Genomic DNA, 17,615 nt, shown 5'->3' on the forward strand with positions numbered 1-17,615 from the left:
CAAGAAGGGAAATGCTAAGGGGGCCCAGAGCCATGGAGCGAGAGCTTGCCCCATCAGAGACCAGAGCCGAGATCTGCCCAGGAGCTGGGATGCTTTCCTGAGCTGCTTGGGTTGGAGCCTGGGACCCAAGGTAACTTAGGAGGAGGCTTCTGTGTCCAGGTTGGGGACCTCCGATTCTGCGGGGGGCAAAAGAGGCTCTGTCTGCCAGCTTCCCTGGTCTGAAGGGGGAGACACTGGAGTGGAGGTTGTAGTTTGAGTGTTGGGGGTTGGGTAAACAGGAAAGTGTCCCGCGTTGGTCTCCAGAGGCACAGCTTCCATCCCTCTCTGCTGCTTCCATAAGATCAGATCAGCAGTGAGTCAGATGACTAAGGGTTCAGGCTCCCCAGTGACGGGAGGTACATTTTACAGCTCCCTTCACAGCAGGGACCCCATAGCACCCAGCTGCCTGCCCAGCAGCTTGCGTGCAGGCCCTTCTCTCCTACCTCACTCTGAGAGCTCTCGGCTAGGAAGGCCAGACCGTTCATTCATGCAGGAGGCCATTTATCACACACACAGCAGGGAATTAGGAGCAAAGACCGGGAAAGGCAGCAACAAAGCACTGTCAGGTGAGGGCAGCGCCCTGATCTCCCCCTGGAGCAGTGAGGACAGTCTCCCCCAGCCAATACCACCCTTTCCCAGAGCTCCAGCTGGGCCCTGTCATGCCACCAAGTGCGGCCTGGGCAGTGGCCCAGTGACCTTTCTTTGAAGCACACGGGGACCCGTTCCATTTTCTTCTACAGCCCATCTCTGTCAGTCAGCCGTCCACATGACTTCTTGTGTTTAAGCAAATCAGAATAGCCAAGACCTCCCGGAGAGCTGGGTATGATTCTACCCAGGTGTGCCACACCAAATCCTACCCAGTGTGAGAGCCTGGGGGCCTGAGAACGCTCACATCTCTGAGGAGACTTTCCCACTGCAACTCCCAGCTTGGGTAGCAAGGGCTAACGTCTGCGCCCCCCCACCCCGGAAACAGAGCAGGGCAGCCATGCGTTTCAGTGAACTAGTGTAGACAGAGCCCACACACTTATCTCTCCCAGACAGCCCTCTCTTCTTCACAGCAGGAGGCAGGAGGATTCTCCACAATCAAGGGATCTGCCTCGTCTACGAAGCCTGAGGGATTACCTGGAACCAAACAGGGAGGGGACCTAGCGCCCCACATTTTAAAGGTTGGAAAGAGGCAGTCCTCTCTTCTTTGCCTTTCTGCCAGGCCTAACTGAAATGGCAGTTGTATCCAGACCACAGAGTAGTCCTTTCTCCCTGTAGCCTACACCCAGAAGTCAGAGGAACAGAGCAACAGTAAATATGATTTCAACTAGGGACCAGCATCGCCTCCGTGGGGTAGACAGTGCCCCTTCAAAGAGAAAGGGGCCAAGGGAGTTGGAGGATGAGGCATTCTTGGTCCTGGCGTGCTAGGTTAGCTCGGGGCGTTTGTCTTATCGCACTGAGTCTTCAATATCCAAGATCAGTAGGACAGGAGTGATAATAATCATATTATTATAAAAAGCTAACATTTATTGTGTGTTATGTCCCAGATGCTTGACGTGCATTTTCTCTTTAATCCTCATAACCTTAGGAGGTAGGTTCCCACTTTATAAATGAGGAGACAGAGACATAGAGACAGTTAATAGCTTGTTCAAAAGCACGTGGGTAGTAGATGACAGGGCCAGGACAGGAGTCCACACAGTCTGAGTCCAGGGTCGGGACACCCCGCCTCCCCCATTTACGGCAGAATCACTAGGGCCTATGGCTTAGGACACCACAAGTATAGATTCTGAAAGTGGAGTTTACCTGCACACCCAGTCCTTCATAATTTAATATGAATGGGCCTCTCAGATCCTTTCCTAAGTTTTTAAACAAAGAAAGTGGCAGGTGAGAAGTGAGGGGACCCTACAGAGTAGGAGTGAGGAGAAAAGCCTAAAGAAAGGGGAGAGGCACCCAGGGATGAGACGAGCGGACAAGCATTGACAACCTAACAGTTCTGCTTGGGGTCAGCACTGCCCAAGGCCAGGAGATGCCCCTCCAAGCCTGGAGAGTCAGGCATTGGAGAGCGAACAGGGTCTGACTGTGTAAGACCCCCTCTCAGGGTGTGATACGACCCCACCCATGAGCCCCCGGAAGGAGTCGTATGACCAGAGAGAGAAAGAGAGAGCAAGAATCCTGCAGAGAATTCCAGACTGATCCAGGAGGAGCAAGGAACTCCAATGAAAGAGCGGAGAGGCTGCTACCTGTCGAGTCTGTTTGACTATAAATAAACCCGAAGGGCCAGTGCCAGCAAATGCCTCCTGGTTGGTGAAGCTGAGAAATCCCTTCACTGACCTCCCCGGGAACTAGATTCCCAGGGCAGTGGGTAGTGAGGCTGTGGGACAGAGAGAGGCGGCAACTGTAAGGGGAAGTCCCCCTCCCTTCTTCAGTCTCTGGGCTGACCCCAGGGACCAGAATTTCCAGTGCTCAGAATCCAGCTTAGCCATGTCCAGCCCCAACTCAGCCAAGCTACCAGAGGGTTCTGGGAGAATGAACAAATTTGCAGAAGGTAGGTGAGGGAGAGTAGGAAAGAGAGAGAAGGGCACGGAAAGGCAGAAGGGGTGAGGGTGGGGTTATGTGAGTAGCAGGTGAGGCCATGTAGAGGGGCAGCAAGTGTGGTCTCTACTCCAAGCCTGGTTCCCTGGGGACTTTTGGTTACTGTTTTTGTTTGTTCGCTTTGGTTTCCTTTTTCTTGGCAATAGCCTTATTTACGTATAATCCACATCGTTGCTGGTTTCAATGGCGCAATCTGTGTCTGGGCTGAGGAAAGCAGACTCGGCACCATACTTAGCCCTAACAGGGAGGTGATGCTAAAAAAATGGAACCTGCCACTTGAAGAGATACTGAGCTGAAAGCTCAGTATGAAATGAGTTTTGGCCCGTGATGGGCAAGTGGCAAGTAATCAGCCAGTACGGATCTGGGTTGTCCTGTACCTCAGAGTCAGAGCCCAGTCCTGGGCCAGGAGTGGAGTGCCAAGGGACCGAGGTCAGGGCTCCATGACTGTAGGCAATAGCGTGGGGTGTCCCTCCCGAACCATGCCCTGGACCAGGTTGGCAAGATAGCTGCGAAAGGCTAAACAGAGGACAGTGAGTGCTGGTCATAGGACTGGTAGCACGTCGAGGGGTTTGGCTATCCCTCCAGGCCTTGAGAAAAGTTGCTCACCTATGTGAGTAACAACTGGGCCAAGAGAGCAGTGAAGATTCTGGCTTTCCTTTTAGATTGGGGATCAGGGAGCCAATTTAACTGGTTCTTTAGAAGTCCCTGGAAAAGGAACACAGCCCCATCTGCCCTCCAGAAGGCTAGACGCTTTTAGTGATTTTTATCAATTATTTCTCACGTTCCCCTAACTTGGAGGCAGGGTGAGACGTTTGGTCAAGGAAGAAGTGGCAGCAGAGGAATCTCGCCACTTTGCAGAAGGGGAGACGCAGGCCAGAGAAGAGCAGAAATTAGTCTAGAGGCTGAATCCAGATGTCCTGAGTTCCCGTGTGACATCATCCCCTCTTCAGTTGTCAACCCACACATATGGGACGCTGTGCTATTTCTGCCCCCTCGTCCAGGAAGATGGCCATTTTTCGGCCCATCTCCTGACCCCTCCTCTTCGCCTCCCTGTTGGCACTTGGCAGATCCGGGCAGCTATTCCAGGAACTGGAAGCCAAGCACAACAGGTGCTCGGGAGGCCATCATGATCAGCCCAGACCCTAGGCCTGCCTCTGGCTTGGCCCGGTGGGCTGAGAGCTACGAGACCAAGTACGAGCGCCGGCAAGAGACCCGTGAGAGCCGCCGCTGCCGCCCCAATGTGACCACTTGCCGCCAGGTGGGGAAGGTGCTGAGGACCCAGCAGAGGGAACATCTCCAGAGGGCACGACAACAGCAGTTTTTCAGACGGAGGAACCTGAAGGTGGAAGAGAAAGGCGAGGCACAGAGCCCGCAGGCCAGGGAGCCAGGTCCCTCCAGGAGGCAAGGCCAGGCGACCGACCTCAAGGAGCCCTTGTCTTGGGCCAACAGGATTTCTTCCCCCAGACAGCAGGTGGGCCATGTTGAGGGACACAGTGCTCTGGAGGGGATGGGGTGCAGCACCAAGACAGGTGGGTGGGCTCAAGGTCACTAAGAAGTGATTTAAATGAAGTCCGTCCTTCCTCAGTCATCATAAAGTCTCCCTTAGCCACTTACTCAACAGATATCTTTGTTGTTGTGTTTTGGGGGTGTTTTTTGTTTAGCTATTTTTTTACTTTGCACTTGCCTTTTAGGAGAGAAAAGAATAATTTAAAAACAATTCCATAGCTAATTCCTAGTATTAGTTCAAATTCAGTCTATCTAGACATATCTCCTACAGCATTCATTCATCCGTCATTCAACATTCAATGAATGCTTACTGTAGGCCAGGGACACAGACCAATCTTCTTAATGTCTCCCTCAAATCACACACACACACACACACACACACACACACACACACACATTTCTCATCTCTATTCTTCTGTAAGGCTGCTGCATCACCCACCTTCTCTCTTTCTCTTGGGCCATCCCAATTCCAATATCGTTCACCTAAGGCCGCATCTGGCCCAGGAAGCCCTAGCTTCCCTAGCTTCTCCAGGCCACCTCTGCTCTCTGTGGTTTTTATGAGGTTATAAATCCTCTAAGATTGTATAACTTTTAGAGGGCCCATTAGTCCGCCCTGGGAAGGAGCAGTGCTGGCAAAAGCCAGGGTATGTTGAAATGAGCTCAGCCAGCAAACCATCTGTGTCTTCCTATCCACATTGTGAGCATGTGGACAGCAGGGATGGGTCCTCCGGATTCCCTGGAAGTAACTGGTATTGTACTGTCCCCAGAGTAGGTGCTCTGTTGGGCCTTCTTAACCAGTGCATGTGTTATCCACAACAGGAGGTGCTGTTCAGAAAAATGATCCTCGAGCCCAGCTGTAAAATAAAACCAACTGTGTACTTTCTAAGGCAAGAAGGTTTCTACGTGCTTTCGGTTGAAAAAATAATTTTAAGGAGAAATAGAACAGAAAACACAGTTACCTAAAGAACTCTTCCTGAGCCTATCAGTTATTTAAGGTTTCTTGAGATAGAGTTAGTCTGCAGGATTAGCTGCCACATGCATTTCTTAGCCTTTTAGTGTTATGTTACAAACATAAATTTTTTTAGTTTGTAAGAAGAAAATATAAAAATAGCAAGCAAAATTGTGACAACTGCTGCTACGTTCCTCCCTACAGCTGCCTAATTTACCTTCTCTTCACACAAAACCTCAACAATAGTCCAGCTGTTACTAAGAGGAAGGAAACCACCTCTAGAATAGGAAGGCACCTTGGACACCATCTACTCCAAGCTCCTCATTATACAGCCAGGAGACTGAGACCAAGAAAAGGCAGGACCTGATCCCAGATCCCCTCACTCCCACCTCAGACCGGTTCTCTTTCCGGGATCAGGGACTCTAGAGAGAGTAATTGGAGACAAACCCAGCTCCCCATTTGCCTGAACTGAGGAGGACCGATCCCACCAGCCAGGACAAGAAAGGGCAGGAGCAGGGATAACCTTGTAGCTTTGAAGGCTTGAATGGGTTCCTTTGGTTTTCTGGACCTGAAACTTGATCACTGGCTCATCTTTCTGCAGTCAGCTGGAGAATCCTGTTCTAAGATGCTCTCAGCATCCCGCATTTGCTTTCCAGGTGTCAGGGACCAGCTCCGAGGTCTTTGCAACCCAACACCAGCCTCCCTCAGGCTCCTGGAGGGATCCGGCTGACCACCTCCCCTCCCAGGCTGGGGGCCTTCCACCACAGGACCCTCCCATCAAGAAGCCACCCAAACACCACCGTGGTAAGAGCAGGGCCTTCCTCACTCACTGGGCCGAGGCATTTCCACTCGCTGGCAGTGGAGAGTCCCTATCCCTCCCCACTTCCCTCACTGCCTCTCCCATGGGTTCTGAATCACCTTATCCCTATCCCTCAGGCACTCAGACAAAGGCAGAAGAAACACAGCCAACAATTAAGCATGATGCCAGTCAGCAAACCAAGTGAGTACCTTTCATGTTCCTGACCTCAACTCCTTCACAGCCCATCCATTCCTCTCTCCTAAGCCTTTACCTGAACCCTCCCCCAGAATGTGGAGAGGAGCACAAGGAACTTCCACGTCCACCTTAATTAAGAAAAAGGAAGGCCTTCCCCCCCTCTTCCCCATTGGCTCTTCAGAAGAGATCAGAGAAGGAATCAATACAACTGCCTCCTGACACTCTTATTTCTTTGATCCATTGTCATTTTTGTTTTTTATTTTTTTGTTTTTTTCTTCTCTTCCAGTTATGGAGTTGCAGTTCTAGATAAGGTAAGAAAATCCTCATGGTGAAGGTGTTGAATCAGGTGGCATCTAATCTCCTCCAAGCTCTGACATTCTGGAATTCCATGGTAAACTCAGCTGGGATGGAGGGGTACCCTCTTCCTAGATGAGCATAGACATGGGGGCCTGGAGGGACCCTGAGTCAAGGAAGAAAGTTTACTCAGCACAAGCCAATCCTGGCTTGGGTTCCATGTTCTAGGATTTCAGGGAACCTACGATCTTCTTAAATACCTTTTTCTTTCTCTCTAGGAAATCATCCAGCTTTCTGAGTACCTCAAAGTAAGTAACATGTGAATTCTCCCTGCAGCTCCTCCATCCATCTGCTCCCTTCTCCTCCAACTTAATCTTACCCTCTTGCATTTTGCCCCCCAGGAGGCCCTACAGAGGGAGCTGGTTCTAAAACAGAAAATGGTGATTCTCCAAGACCTACTGTCTGCCCTGATTCGGGCCTCTGACAGCTCTTGGAAGGTAAGGGAAACCTTTGCTTGAACAAAGCTCATGGATTTCTATGTGTGCCTATCTCATTCTTCTTTCCATACCATCCCACCAAGAGAAGGGGCTTTTTTGCTACTGAAGAGGCTGAAGGTGGGGGATGGTGCTAAGACCTAAAGGTCAAACATGTCACAGTATTGAGCTTGGCTCAGTCCAGGGTGGTCAGCTGAGGACACCCCCAGGGAAGACCCAGAACCAAGAGAGGCAAGAGTTTCCATTTTTTAATTTGTTGGAAGAAAGAAAGGACGGTCCCAATTCAGTTAATATTACTGACTGTGATAAATGCAACTATTTTCATATGGGATTCACACCAATATTAATTCCAAGTCATCCTACACCTACTAGTCAGCCCAGACGTGAATGTCAAAGCGGGAAGGGACCTTGGAGATTAGCTAATTTTCTCATTTTGCCAATGAGGAAACTGAGTGTCAGAGAGGTCAGGTGACTAGTCCACATTCACACTTCTAGTTAGAGGCAGAATTGGAACTAAAATTCAGACCTCCTGATTTTAGTCCATTCATTCAACAAATATTCATAAGTCATGTTCTCTACACTGAGCACTGGAAATGAGATTAATTAGACAGGGTTCCTGCTTTTAGAGAGGCTGTGGGTCAGGGAGACAGAAGCCTAAACAATGCAGAGATGTGAGAAATAAATGTTTTGAGGATATAGTAGAATACAAGGAGGAATGAACGACTCCACAGAAGGGGAGAACCAGGGAAATATTTATAGTTATATTAGTATTTTCCAGGCAAATGTGGAAACAAGAACTATATTCTGGGCAGGGGATACAGCATAGGCAAAGAACCAGAGGCATGATATAGGCTAATGCAATGGGTCTCCAGCTTTTTAATCTCAGGACCCCTTTATACTCTTTAAAAAAAATTATTAAAATCCAAAGAACTTTTTATATTTACCACTTTGAAATGAAAAAAGGAATCTTAAAATATGTATTAATTTTAAAATAACAATAGTAAATAGATTACATGTGAACCTAAATTATATATTTTTGTGAAAAATAAGTATATATTTTTTTAAAAAAATAGTGAGAGGAGTGGCATTGTTTTATGCTTTTTCAAATTTTTGTTTGGTTTTGTTTTTTGGGTTTTTTTAACATCTTTATTGGAGTATAATTACAGTGTTGTGTTATTTTCTGCTGTATAACAAAGTGAATCAGCTATATGCATATATATATCCCCATATCCCCTCCCTCTTGCGTCCTCCTCCCTCCCTCCTTATCCCACCCCTCTAGGTGGTCGCAAAGCGCTGAGCTGGCAAATCTTTTTAATGTCTGAACGGAAGACAGCTAGATTCTCGTATTTGCGTCTGCATTCAGTCTGTTGTTAATACATTGTTTTGGTTGAAGCATATGAGGAAAATCCAGCCTCACACAGATATGTAGTTGGAAAAGGGAAGACCTTGCAGATCCTGGATTCCCAGGGGTCCTTGGACCCCACATCGAAACCCCTAGACTTTAATGTTCAGAGAGCATAAGCAGTTTGATGCGACTGGAGCAGAAAGCCCCGGGTGCACAGAGAGAACACACAACCTCCCAGCCTCCGTGAACATCTGACCTTACCACGTAGATGGCTGTGCTTAGACAGAGAGATGGGATGGGAGGACGTGGGACAAAACTAAGAAGTTTGCAGTGATGTCGAAGAGACTCCTAGGCTCAGCCCTCCCTCTTCGCGTCGGTCACTGTATCCGGATTTAGGTGTTTATGTTCAGGGCTCCTGCTGGTTAAGGAAGTTGTTTTCATAGCTGAGTAGGAGCCTGAGACAGACAGCTGTGCCTGCCAGGTGGTTTCCGGTGCTGAACTAAACTGAGATTGTCTCATTCGTTTATTCAACAGACATCTGATAAGTTCCAACTATGTGCTGGCTTGGGTGCTACAGGGACAGAGGTAGGGTCCTTTGTCTTTAGGAGTTCCAGTAGCAGCCAGGAAGAGACAGACAGGTCATAAATAACTCTACTGCAGTGTGCTAAAGCTGTAACAGCACTTTCTACAAAGTGACACAGAGAAAAGAGAAGGGAGCAATTCTTCTGCCTGAGGTGGTATAGGGTAGACTCCAAAGGAAACGGACCACTTTAGCGGGGTCTGGAAGGATTGAATAGGAGTTTACCAGTACAGAAGCAGGAATGATGAAGGGTAAGAAGAAGGAAAAAGGAAAAGGGTGCTTACAGTAAAGGAATCAGAATGATTACAGGCCTAGGTGTAACAAAGCGTAGGGTATAGCAGAGTGTGATGGAAATGAAGGGACTGTGTCAGAGTAGCTCCAAAGATAGGACCGAAAGGGCCTCCGATAGGTCTCTAGAATTATGGCACTTAAACTTTTTCTGTTGAATAGGGTATCTCAAACTTAATAGTTATAGATTCCCTCTTAAAGGAAAAGTATATATATATATATATATATATATATATATCTCATGAGAATGCATGCCACCCCAGTTTGAGAAACACTGCCGCAGGCAATAAGCAGGGGAGCAGTGGGACCACATTTTCCTCAGGTTTAAAGCCCTACGCTTAGCAGTGTCCAGCCCATCCTGAGAAGGAGCTTGTCCAGTAGCCGTGGAGTTGCACTCGCTTGGCAGCACGTGTACTAAGATAGCTGTGGTGGGACTTCCTTGGCAGTCCAGCGGTTAAGACTCCACGCTTCCAATGCCGGGGGTGCGGGTTCGATCCCTAGTCGGGGAAGAAAGATCCCACGTGCTGTGCGGCGTGGCCAAGAAATAAATTAATTAATTAAATGAAATGAAAAAGATAGCTGTAGAACTGAGTTGAAAGCGATTGATCAGATCTGTGTTTTATAAACCTTATAAAAGGTTCTCTGACGACAATGAGGACCCTGGCTACCAGTGGGTGTAGGGGTGGTGAAAGTTCTTGCAATACTGCAGGTAAGACACAATCAGAACTTGAATTACAGCCAGCGTGGTGGGAATGGGGAGGATTTATTAAGAGACATTTCCAAGGTAGACTCTGAGGGTGGTTTAGCTCCATGCTCCTGCGGGGGGCAGGAGTTCCTCCAGCTGTGGTTTTCTCCCTCCCTTCTCCCCCCACCCCCTAATATTCACCCTTTTTGTCTTCTTCCTCCCCACAAACCCCTCAGCTTCCTGTTTTTAAGAAAAATAGTCTCAGGTTTTTTCAGTTAACAGCTCTTGCTTCCCCCAAAACAAGACAATTCAACCCCCTACCCCTTCCTTGGAAAGCTCAACTTCAATGAAAAGACAGTCCCAGACTGCCGTACTTGGGAAAAGTAAGTGGAAGAATGTGGCCAGAACAGGGACTCCGATATTCAGCCAAGTTCAGGCCTTTATTTTTTTTCCATTTGGCCTCCATAATTTGAATCTCCAACTGCACATGCAGAGAAGCTCACCACAAACTCTATTAGAACACCAGAGATCAGCTCCCTCTGTTGCCTCCACCTTCAAGCTGACTTTGGGCCTTTTGGATGTGACAGGCCCTGGGGCACAGCAGAGACTCCTGACTGGCTGCAAGCTTCAGAGCAGAAACAGTTCGGGCAGTAGAGAAAGCAAGCCCTCAGTATGGGGCAATACAAACCCAGAGCAGGGCACACGTGGGTTTTAAGTTCTGCAAAGTGGAAATGAGATCTTAAGATGACAGCGCAGTGGGGGATTGGCTGCAGGCCCTAAGCAACCTCTAGTAGAGCAGAGAGATAAGTGGGCTGGTGCTTCTGCAGTGAGGCGGTGGTGTTTCTGGAGAGCAGATCAGAGGCAGGGGAAAGCCAAGCAGAGGCAGGAGCTGAAGCCCTCAGACCGGGTGTGTATGGCCTCCACCTTGCTCCCTTTTACAAGCGGGGGTACTATGCTCTCTGAACCCTGGGTTCCTGGGATGCTACTGCCAAAAAAGTTCCACAATTGGCCTGTAAAAAGTGCTCCTTTCCTCATACTGTACCACTGGGCTTCATGTGGGGAGAGCTGGGGCTCAGACCAGGAAACCACATGCCCCATTTGCAACAACTTGGCCGTAACTTCCCTGCCTGCCTTGGGGAGTCTGGGCAGGCGGAGCTGTGGATCAGAGATGTTTTCAAGCCCCAGACTTGGGTGGCCCTTCGTCTCCACTGAAGGGGCTAACTGAATTGTCTTCTATTACAACATGAATGGAAAAGTAATCTGGGGAGTGGCTAAAACACAAAAACAGTTGGAAGAGGCAAAAATACTGGATAGAAACCATACTAAGGAAGGAGAAGGGAGCTACCCAGAAAGGGTAGGAGACTGAGGGAACTGTAAGAATATTGCCTTGGGCTTGTTTGTTTTCTTCTGAAACTACCACAAGATAAACTGTCAAACTTAGTGGGTTTCATTGCATCCTGCAAAGTAAGAGTTTAGGCAAAGGAAAATACACAGTCAGACTCTCTGAACCCGGAGCTGCGATACAGGTGGAGGGAGTTGATTTCAGGACCTGTGGATTAAGAATGAACAGGCCATGCAGGGGAGTAACTTTTCCCAGTTACTCCAGAGCCCAGAACAGTGGAAGTCTTTTCCATCTGTTCTATCTGTCCCAAAGCCCTGTGGTTATTGTAGATGCCAAATCCTGACTCTCGGCTCTCACACCAGACATTATGAAAAACGTTAATAGCAGGAGGCACTTTGAAAAATTATTTTTGGCAAAGCCTTTTGCTTTTGCAAGGCCCCGCTGAGGAATACAGGAAGGAAAAAGGGTGGAGGTGCACCCTGGCTCCCAGGGTTAGAAGAATCGGCCAAACAAGATCAAAACAGGAGCTGTGAGATACCACTTCCTGCCTCTCCCAGGTGCCCTGAAACTCAGTGAGGGGGACAGACCTCAGAACAGAGGCTCGGGCTTCCCTGGTGGCGCAGTGGTTGAGAGTCCGCCTGCCGGTGCAGGGGACACAGGTTCGTGCCGCGGAGCGGCTGGGCCCGTGAGCCATGGCCGCTGAGCGTGCGCGTCCGGAGCCTGCGCGTCCGGAGCCTGTGCTCCGCAACGGGAGAGGCCACAACAGTGAGAGGCCCGCGTACCGAAAAAAATAAAAACAAAACAAAAAAAAAAAAACAGAGGCTCCTCTGCCCTCTGGCCATTACAGACCAGAAACGTTGTAAGGGTTGGAAACGTCCAAGCCTTGTCCAAGCCGTCTCCCGACGGAGAGGGACGGTGGCATCTCAGGCCTGAGGAGAAATGTAATTTCTAGACCTCACAAGCGTCCCACGGGGCCTGGTTGGAAAAGCCAGCGAAAGGATATGAGAACCGGTTACTGCTAAAGAGACCCATGGCCTTTTCTCTGGGAAACTGGCTTTCATCCATGGTACCTCCCCACCCTCACCCCCTCACACACACGACCTTAAATCAGACTCAGGACTGGAGGGACAAAACCCCTACCTGGGAAAAAGGAAGATGTCTACACGTGGAGGAAAGAATAAGGCAGCAAGGAAGCTGTCGGCTGCTCAGCAGAAATACTGCAAAACTGAGAAACAGATAACGGGCCTTCCTGCCTGCCTTTCGCCACCCCCGCCCTTGAGATTTACGTCCCTCTTGGAATGTCCAAAATGCCACTAGACAGACCCAGATCGTGAATAAATAGCGTGTGGCTCTCTGGGAGGTCCTCTCACCACCACCGTCACTACCACGCACGCATACACACCCTGCTCTAATATCCCTCCTCCCTTTCCTGCTTTCTTAAAGAATTTCTCATCTTGAGTCGTGTGTTTGTGTGTGTGTGTGTGTGTGTGTGTGTGTGTGTGTGTGTGTGTGTGTAGGGCAGGGAGGGGACTGTATTCGTTTGCTAGGGCTGCTATAACAAAGTACCACAGACTGGGTGGCTTCACCAATAGAAATGTATTTTCTCACAGTTCTGAAGGCTAGAAGTGTGAGAACAAGGTGTTGACACGGTTGGTTTCTTCTGAGGCCTCTCTCCTTGGCTTGCAGATGGCTTTCTCCTCCCTGTGTCCTCATATGGTCTTCCCTCTGCATATCCTGATGTTCAAATCTCCTCTTCTTATGAGCACACCAGTCATATTGGATTAGGGCCCATCCTAAGGACCTCAATTATCTCTTTAAAGAACTTATCTCCAAATACAGTCACCTTCTGAGGTACTGGGGATTAGGAGGTCAACGTATGAACGTTGTGGGGAGGTTAGGGGGACATAATTCAGCCCATAACAGGGGGTAAGGGAGGGATGTATGTTCCCCCTGGTAGGGGAGACCCCTTTAGTCCTATTGGCCTTTAGAGGTAAAGGGCCATGTACTAGACTGGGAGGAGGTGCGGAGTATATAAGTGCCTGGACAGACAGGGGAGAGAGGTAATGAAAGAAGAAAAGGAGAGCTTAGAAGCTTTCCTTCAAATGGGCCCCTGCTACGATACCCTGAGCCATTTGATACAAAACCTCAAGGTACACAGAAGACTTTGGGGGCCAGTCTGATTCTTCCTTCTCCTATTACAGAGAAAGAGGAAAAGATCCTTTTCTTTCCAAACATCTGTCATCTCTCCCTCTCTCTACCTCCTGAAAGAGCTCAATTCCACAAACACTGTTTATTCTAGGCAGTAGGCTGGAAATACGGAACAAAACTCTTTGCATGCTGTATTCTGGCCCAAGCTGTATTCTGGTTAACTCATCCCATTTGCTCCAGGGCCAACTTAATGAAGACAAATTGAAGGGCAAACTGAGATCTTTGGAAAACCAGCTGTACACCTGTACCCAGGTAAGCATTCCGGAGGACACTTCTAGCCCAGGAATCTAGAATTAAGGGAGAGAATGCTTGAACGTCAAGCTTACTCTCTAGAAACATCACCTGCTAGAGATTAATGCACCCATCCCTACTCACCCAGTTCTGGCCTTTACCATTTTCACTTTGGTCTCCAATTCACCAAAACACTATCTCCATCCGCCTCTCCCTTTCTCCTGGTGTCCTTCACTTTGTACCCTAGGAAAGGAAGCCCAGCACTAAGTGCTTTGCCAGCTCCAGGGGAACATTGAGAATACCTGGAAACATAGGGAGAGGCCCTTGGTAAAGATTCAGCTCACCTGGATAGAACTTCACAGGCCCGAATATTTGAACAGATGAGTTGGATATTACAATGAAGTCTCGCAAAATGATTTTCATGCCATGGGCAACTTTTATCTAGCAGCAATCCCTGGGAGAAAGTAAAAGACTGTGACTCCTGGCTTTCTGTGGCATTGTTATCCAGCTCCGGTAATCTCTTGATTGGCCTGATCTTGGATTATATGAGATAGAAAAAAGTCAGTTTTCACACTCGAGAAGTGATAGATTTCTGACAGGCGGGGAGATAAGTCAAGAGAACGAGATGAACCGGCCAGACTCCCACTTGATGTTAGGAAGATAAGGTGGCCATGGAGTTAGAATTTTGCAGGGGAACATAGTCTATATAGTCTATGGGTTTGCGGATCCACAACTTTTATTTTTTCAGTAATGCCAACCAAGCTCATAAGAGACTGACATATAATCCAGAATGCCAGTCTACTCGTTTTCAATGGGGGATAAAGCTGGTCAGTGACCAGCATGGTTAAGTCCAATAACCTGGACATAACCATGTATGATCTCAACCAGTAACTCCTGTATCTGGTTTCTAATGACAATTCCAAGAACATAAGACCCACTCAACATTTAAATCCAAATTTTCAGATGACTCCAAAGCTAAATGGAAATGATTTGATATTGAACTCTAAATTTGCATTATCTAGACTATCTCTTACCCAGTTGGGTAACCCAGAATCGATAGTAAAAGACTCCTGCTTTCCCAAAAATCACAGGGCATAAAAATGAAAAGCACTGGAAGGGCAAGACCCCCAGTGAATTTGCAAAGCTGCTCATGTCTTTTTCTTTTTGATCTTGAAGCCAGGAGAAATTCTAAAAATACAAATGTATTAATTTTTAAAACTTGACTTTACTGAATATTGTTCAGATCCCCAAGCCTACAAAAATAATTTTATTTTTTTAAAAATGCTCCCTGCCTCAAAGGAGCTTACAGTCCCTTAAAGGAGACAGATGAGTCAATAGATTAGAAATATAGATACTATATGAACACCAGTAAAACTACCTAATCCATAAAGAGTCGGGGGGTAGGTATGGTTGGCCAAGTTTATCAGAATTTATGATTCTAGGGCTTAATCTTGAACATGGGTAGAAGTTAACCAGGTGAAAAGTGTGGGTCACGATACTCTAAGTAGAAGAAGCTTTATGGGCAAAGGCAGAGGCTGAAAAGCACAGTGCTTAGGGGAGCTACAAGCAGTTCAGCTTGCGTGGAGGCAGCATGAGATGAAAGTCTGGGCTTGTAAGTAGAAACCATGCCAAGGAGTTTGGACCTGATTCTTAGAACACTGAGAACCACTGAGAGATTTAAGCAGGTTGTGACGTGATCAGATTTAAGTTTTAGAAAGAACCCCCTAGCTGCAGGACTGAAAAGGGTTTGAAGGGAGGCAAGGCATGAAGATAATATATAGTCTCGATATAATCCATATAATAGTATTACTGGGGTCTGAACTAAGGAGGTGGCAGTAGGAATAGAGGATACAGGTACGAGCTGCTAAAGACATTGACTTGACAAAGCTTGATGTTGAACTGATTCCTTGAAGAAGGTGAGAGAGAAATCAAGGGTGATTCCCTGGTTTAGGGTTTGGGAGACTTGGTGGGTGGTGATGCTGGTCACTGAGATAGGAGCAGGTTTAGAAAGATGATTTCCCTTTGGAAATGTTGGATTTCAAGTGCCTGTGGAAGGCCTAAGGGAGAATGCCTAGCATGCCCAGGGCAGTTTTTTATCCCCACTCACCTCTCACATCACCTGAGGGACTCTCCCTGCCTGCCTCCAGCCTGGAAGAAGGTCCACCAGATTACTGACATCTCTGCCCTGTGGGCAAGGACCAATTTCTTTTCATTTCTGTATCCCTGCTCAGGCTTTAGCACACAGTAGCTCAATGTGTATTTGTTGAATTGCCTCAAATTTACAGAAATACACTCCTTGGGGAATGAATAAGGTGCTATTAGAGATGGAAGACCAGAAAAACAGCTATGAGCAGAAGGCCAAGGAGTCACTGCAGAAAGTGCTGGAGGAGAAAATGAGTGCAGAACAGCAGCTGCAGAGCACACAGGTGTGGGGACGCTCCATAATCCTTGGGGCTGGGAACCCTGGGGCAGTCTGGGTGGCAGGGGAGCCAGCTGCACGACCTCCTGGAACCCCCAAGGCACCACCCTCTCCTCTGATCTCCCTCAGCGGTCCCTGGCTCTGGCCGAGCAGAAGTGTGAAGAGTGGAAGAGCCAGTACGAGGCTCTGAAGGAGGACTGGAGGACCCTGGGGACCCAGCACAGGGAGCTGGAGAGCCAGCTCCACGTGCTTCAGTCCAAACTGCAGGTACCAGGCCCTGGGAGTAGGGAGGTGGGGAGGGAAGGCAGGGTTTAGGGGAGGGAGGTGTTGACAGCAGTGATGAGAGAAGCTGCCGCTGGGCAGGGGGACCCAAAGCTAATTTTGAGTTTAGCAAGGATGTCTGCACTGCTCATGCAAATGACCTAAGTGTTCATTGAAATGACATCATCCGAATGCAAAGGGCTGGGCTGGAATAGTCATCAGCCTACTGTCATGCCCCAACCCACTCTCTGCACCCCATCCCAGCAGGGCATCCAGTTCAGAAATGCCCACTATTGGGGCAGAATAAATGTCACCAGTTTACTTACAGTTTGAGTATCAACTAACACATCTTGCCAATGTGTTTTTTAAGCCATTACAGTAGACCCTTGGCATTCTCAAGGGTTCCATCATTTCCAATCCGTGTTTACCTTGGAGAAGTTAACTAACCTCCTAAGCCTCAGTTTCCACATCGGTAAAATGAGGATAATAATGGTACCTCTATCATAGGATCGTTGTGAGGATTAGGTGAGGAAATCCATGCAAAGCACTTAGCACAATGCCTCGCACATATAAGCTCTCAATAGATATTAGCTATTGTTTTTCGCAGATTTTACTTGGTTTGGAATTTTGAGGACCCACCTCAAAAGTGTCTCTTTATACTTTTACTGAAGCTGGGATCTGAGAATCCTAGTGTGTGCCAGTTCTAGAAATAAGATCAATTAAGTGTGAAAGTTGTTTTTGTTTGATTTGTTATGTTTTTTAACAACCTAAACCTTAATGTGTGGCTCTAAGGTGAGCAGGTAGAAAGGGGAACATTTTGAGTGATTGTAAAGAATTTGTTGGGGGGATGGTGGTCCAGATATCAATGTGTTTGAGTTTTATATACAATATCCTATTAGCAATGAAGAAGAGTGCAACTCTAGTTCAAAGTCATTAAAAAGACATTTGTAATTCCCTTATTACCTCGAGCAGTTTGTACTCATAGACATCATATTTGTTTATGAAGAATTAATGTTCCAAATGTAGAAAAAGGAAGAACCGATCAGACAGAGGAATGGGGGTTAAAAACATTTAAGGTTGGGCTTCCCTGGTGGCGCAGTGCTTGAGAGTCCGCCTGCCGATGCAGGGGACACAGGTTCGTGCCCCGGTCTGGGAAGATCCCACATGCCGCGGAGCGGCTAGGCCCATGAGCCATGACCGCTGAGCCTGCGCGTCCCGAGCCTGTGCTCCGCAACAGGAGAGGCCCGCGTACCGCAAAAAAGATTTATCTATAGATTTCCTTTCAAATCTATTAAAAAACAGAAACCTTAGAATTTGCTTCTCGCTTTTTTTGCTTCTCACTTTTTATATTCTTATGTACAAATTATTCTTATATTGTTCTTTAATTTTTTATTTTAAAGGGC

The 17,615-nt window shown here is 47.8% G+C and overlaps 1 protein-coding gene across 1 annotated transcript in view; it reads left to right on the forward strand.

Moving 5' to 3' along the window:
- Positions 1–17,615, forward strand: part of TRAF3IP3 (TRAF3 interacting protein 3) — a 23,401-nt gene continuing 5,786 nt past the window's right edge. Inside the window, 11 exon segments of the mRNA XM_049708861.1 lie at positions 1–130; positions 1,098–1,205; positions 3,684–4,087; positions 5,728–5,875; positions 6,008–6,071; positions 6,352–6,376; positions 6,638–6,667; positions 6,761–6,856; positions 13,482–13,553; positions 15,818–15,958; positions 16,081–16,218. Coding sequence (XP_049564818.1) covers positions 3,743–4,087; positions 5,728–5,875; positions 6,008–6,071; positions 6,352–6,376; positions 6,638–6,667; positions 6,761–6,856; positions 13,482–13,553; positions 15,818–15,958; positions 16,081–16,218 — 1,059 coding nt within the window. The 5' untranslated portion in view covers positions 1–130; positions 1,098–1,205; positions 3,684–3,742.

Source organism: Orcinus orca, chromosome 1 (assembly GCF_937001465.1).
Source record: "Orcinus orca chromosome 1, mOrcOrc1.1, whole genome shotgun sequence".
Lineage (NCBI taxonomy): Eukaryota > Metazoa > Chordata > Mammalia > Artiodactyla > Delphinidae > Orcinus > Orcinus orca.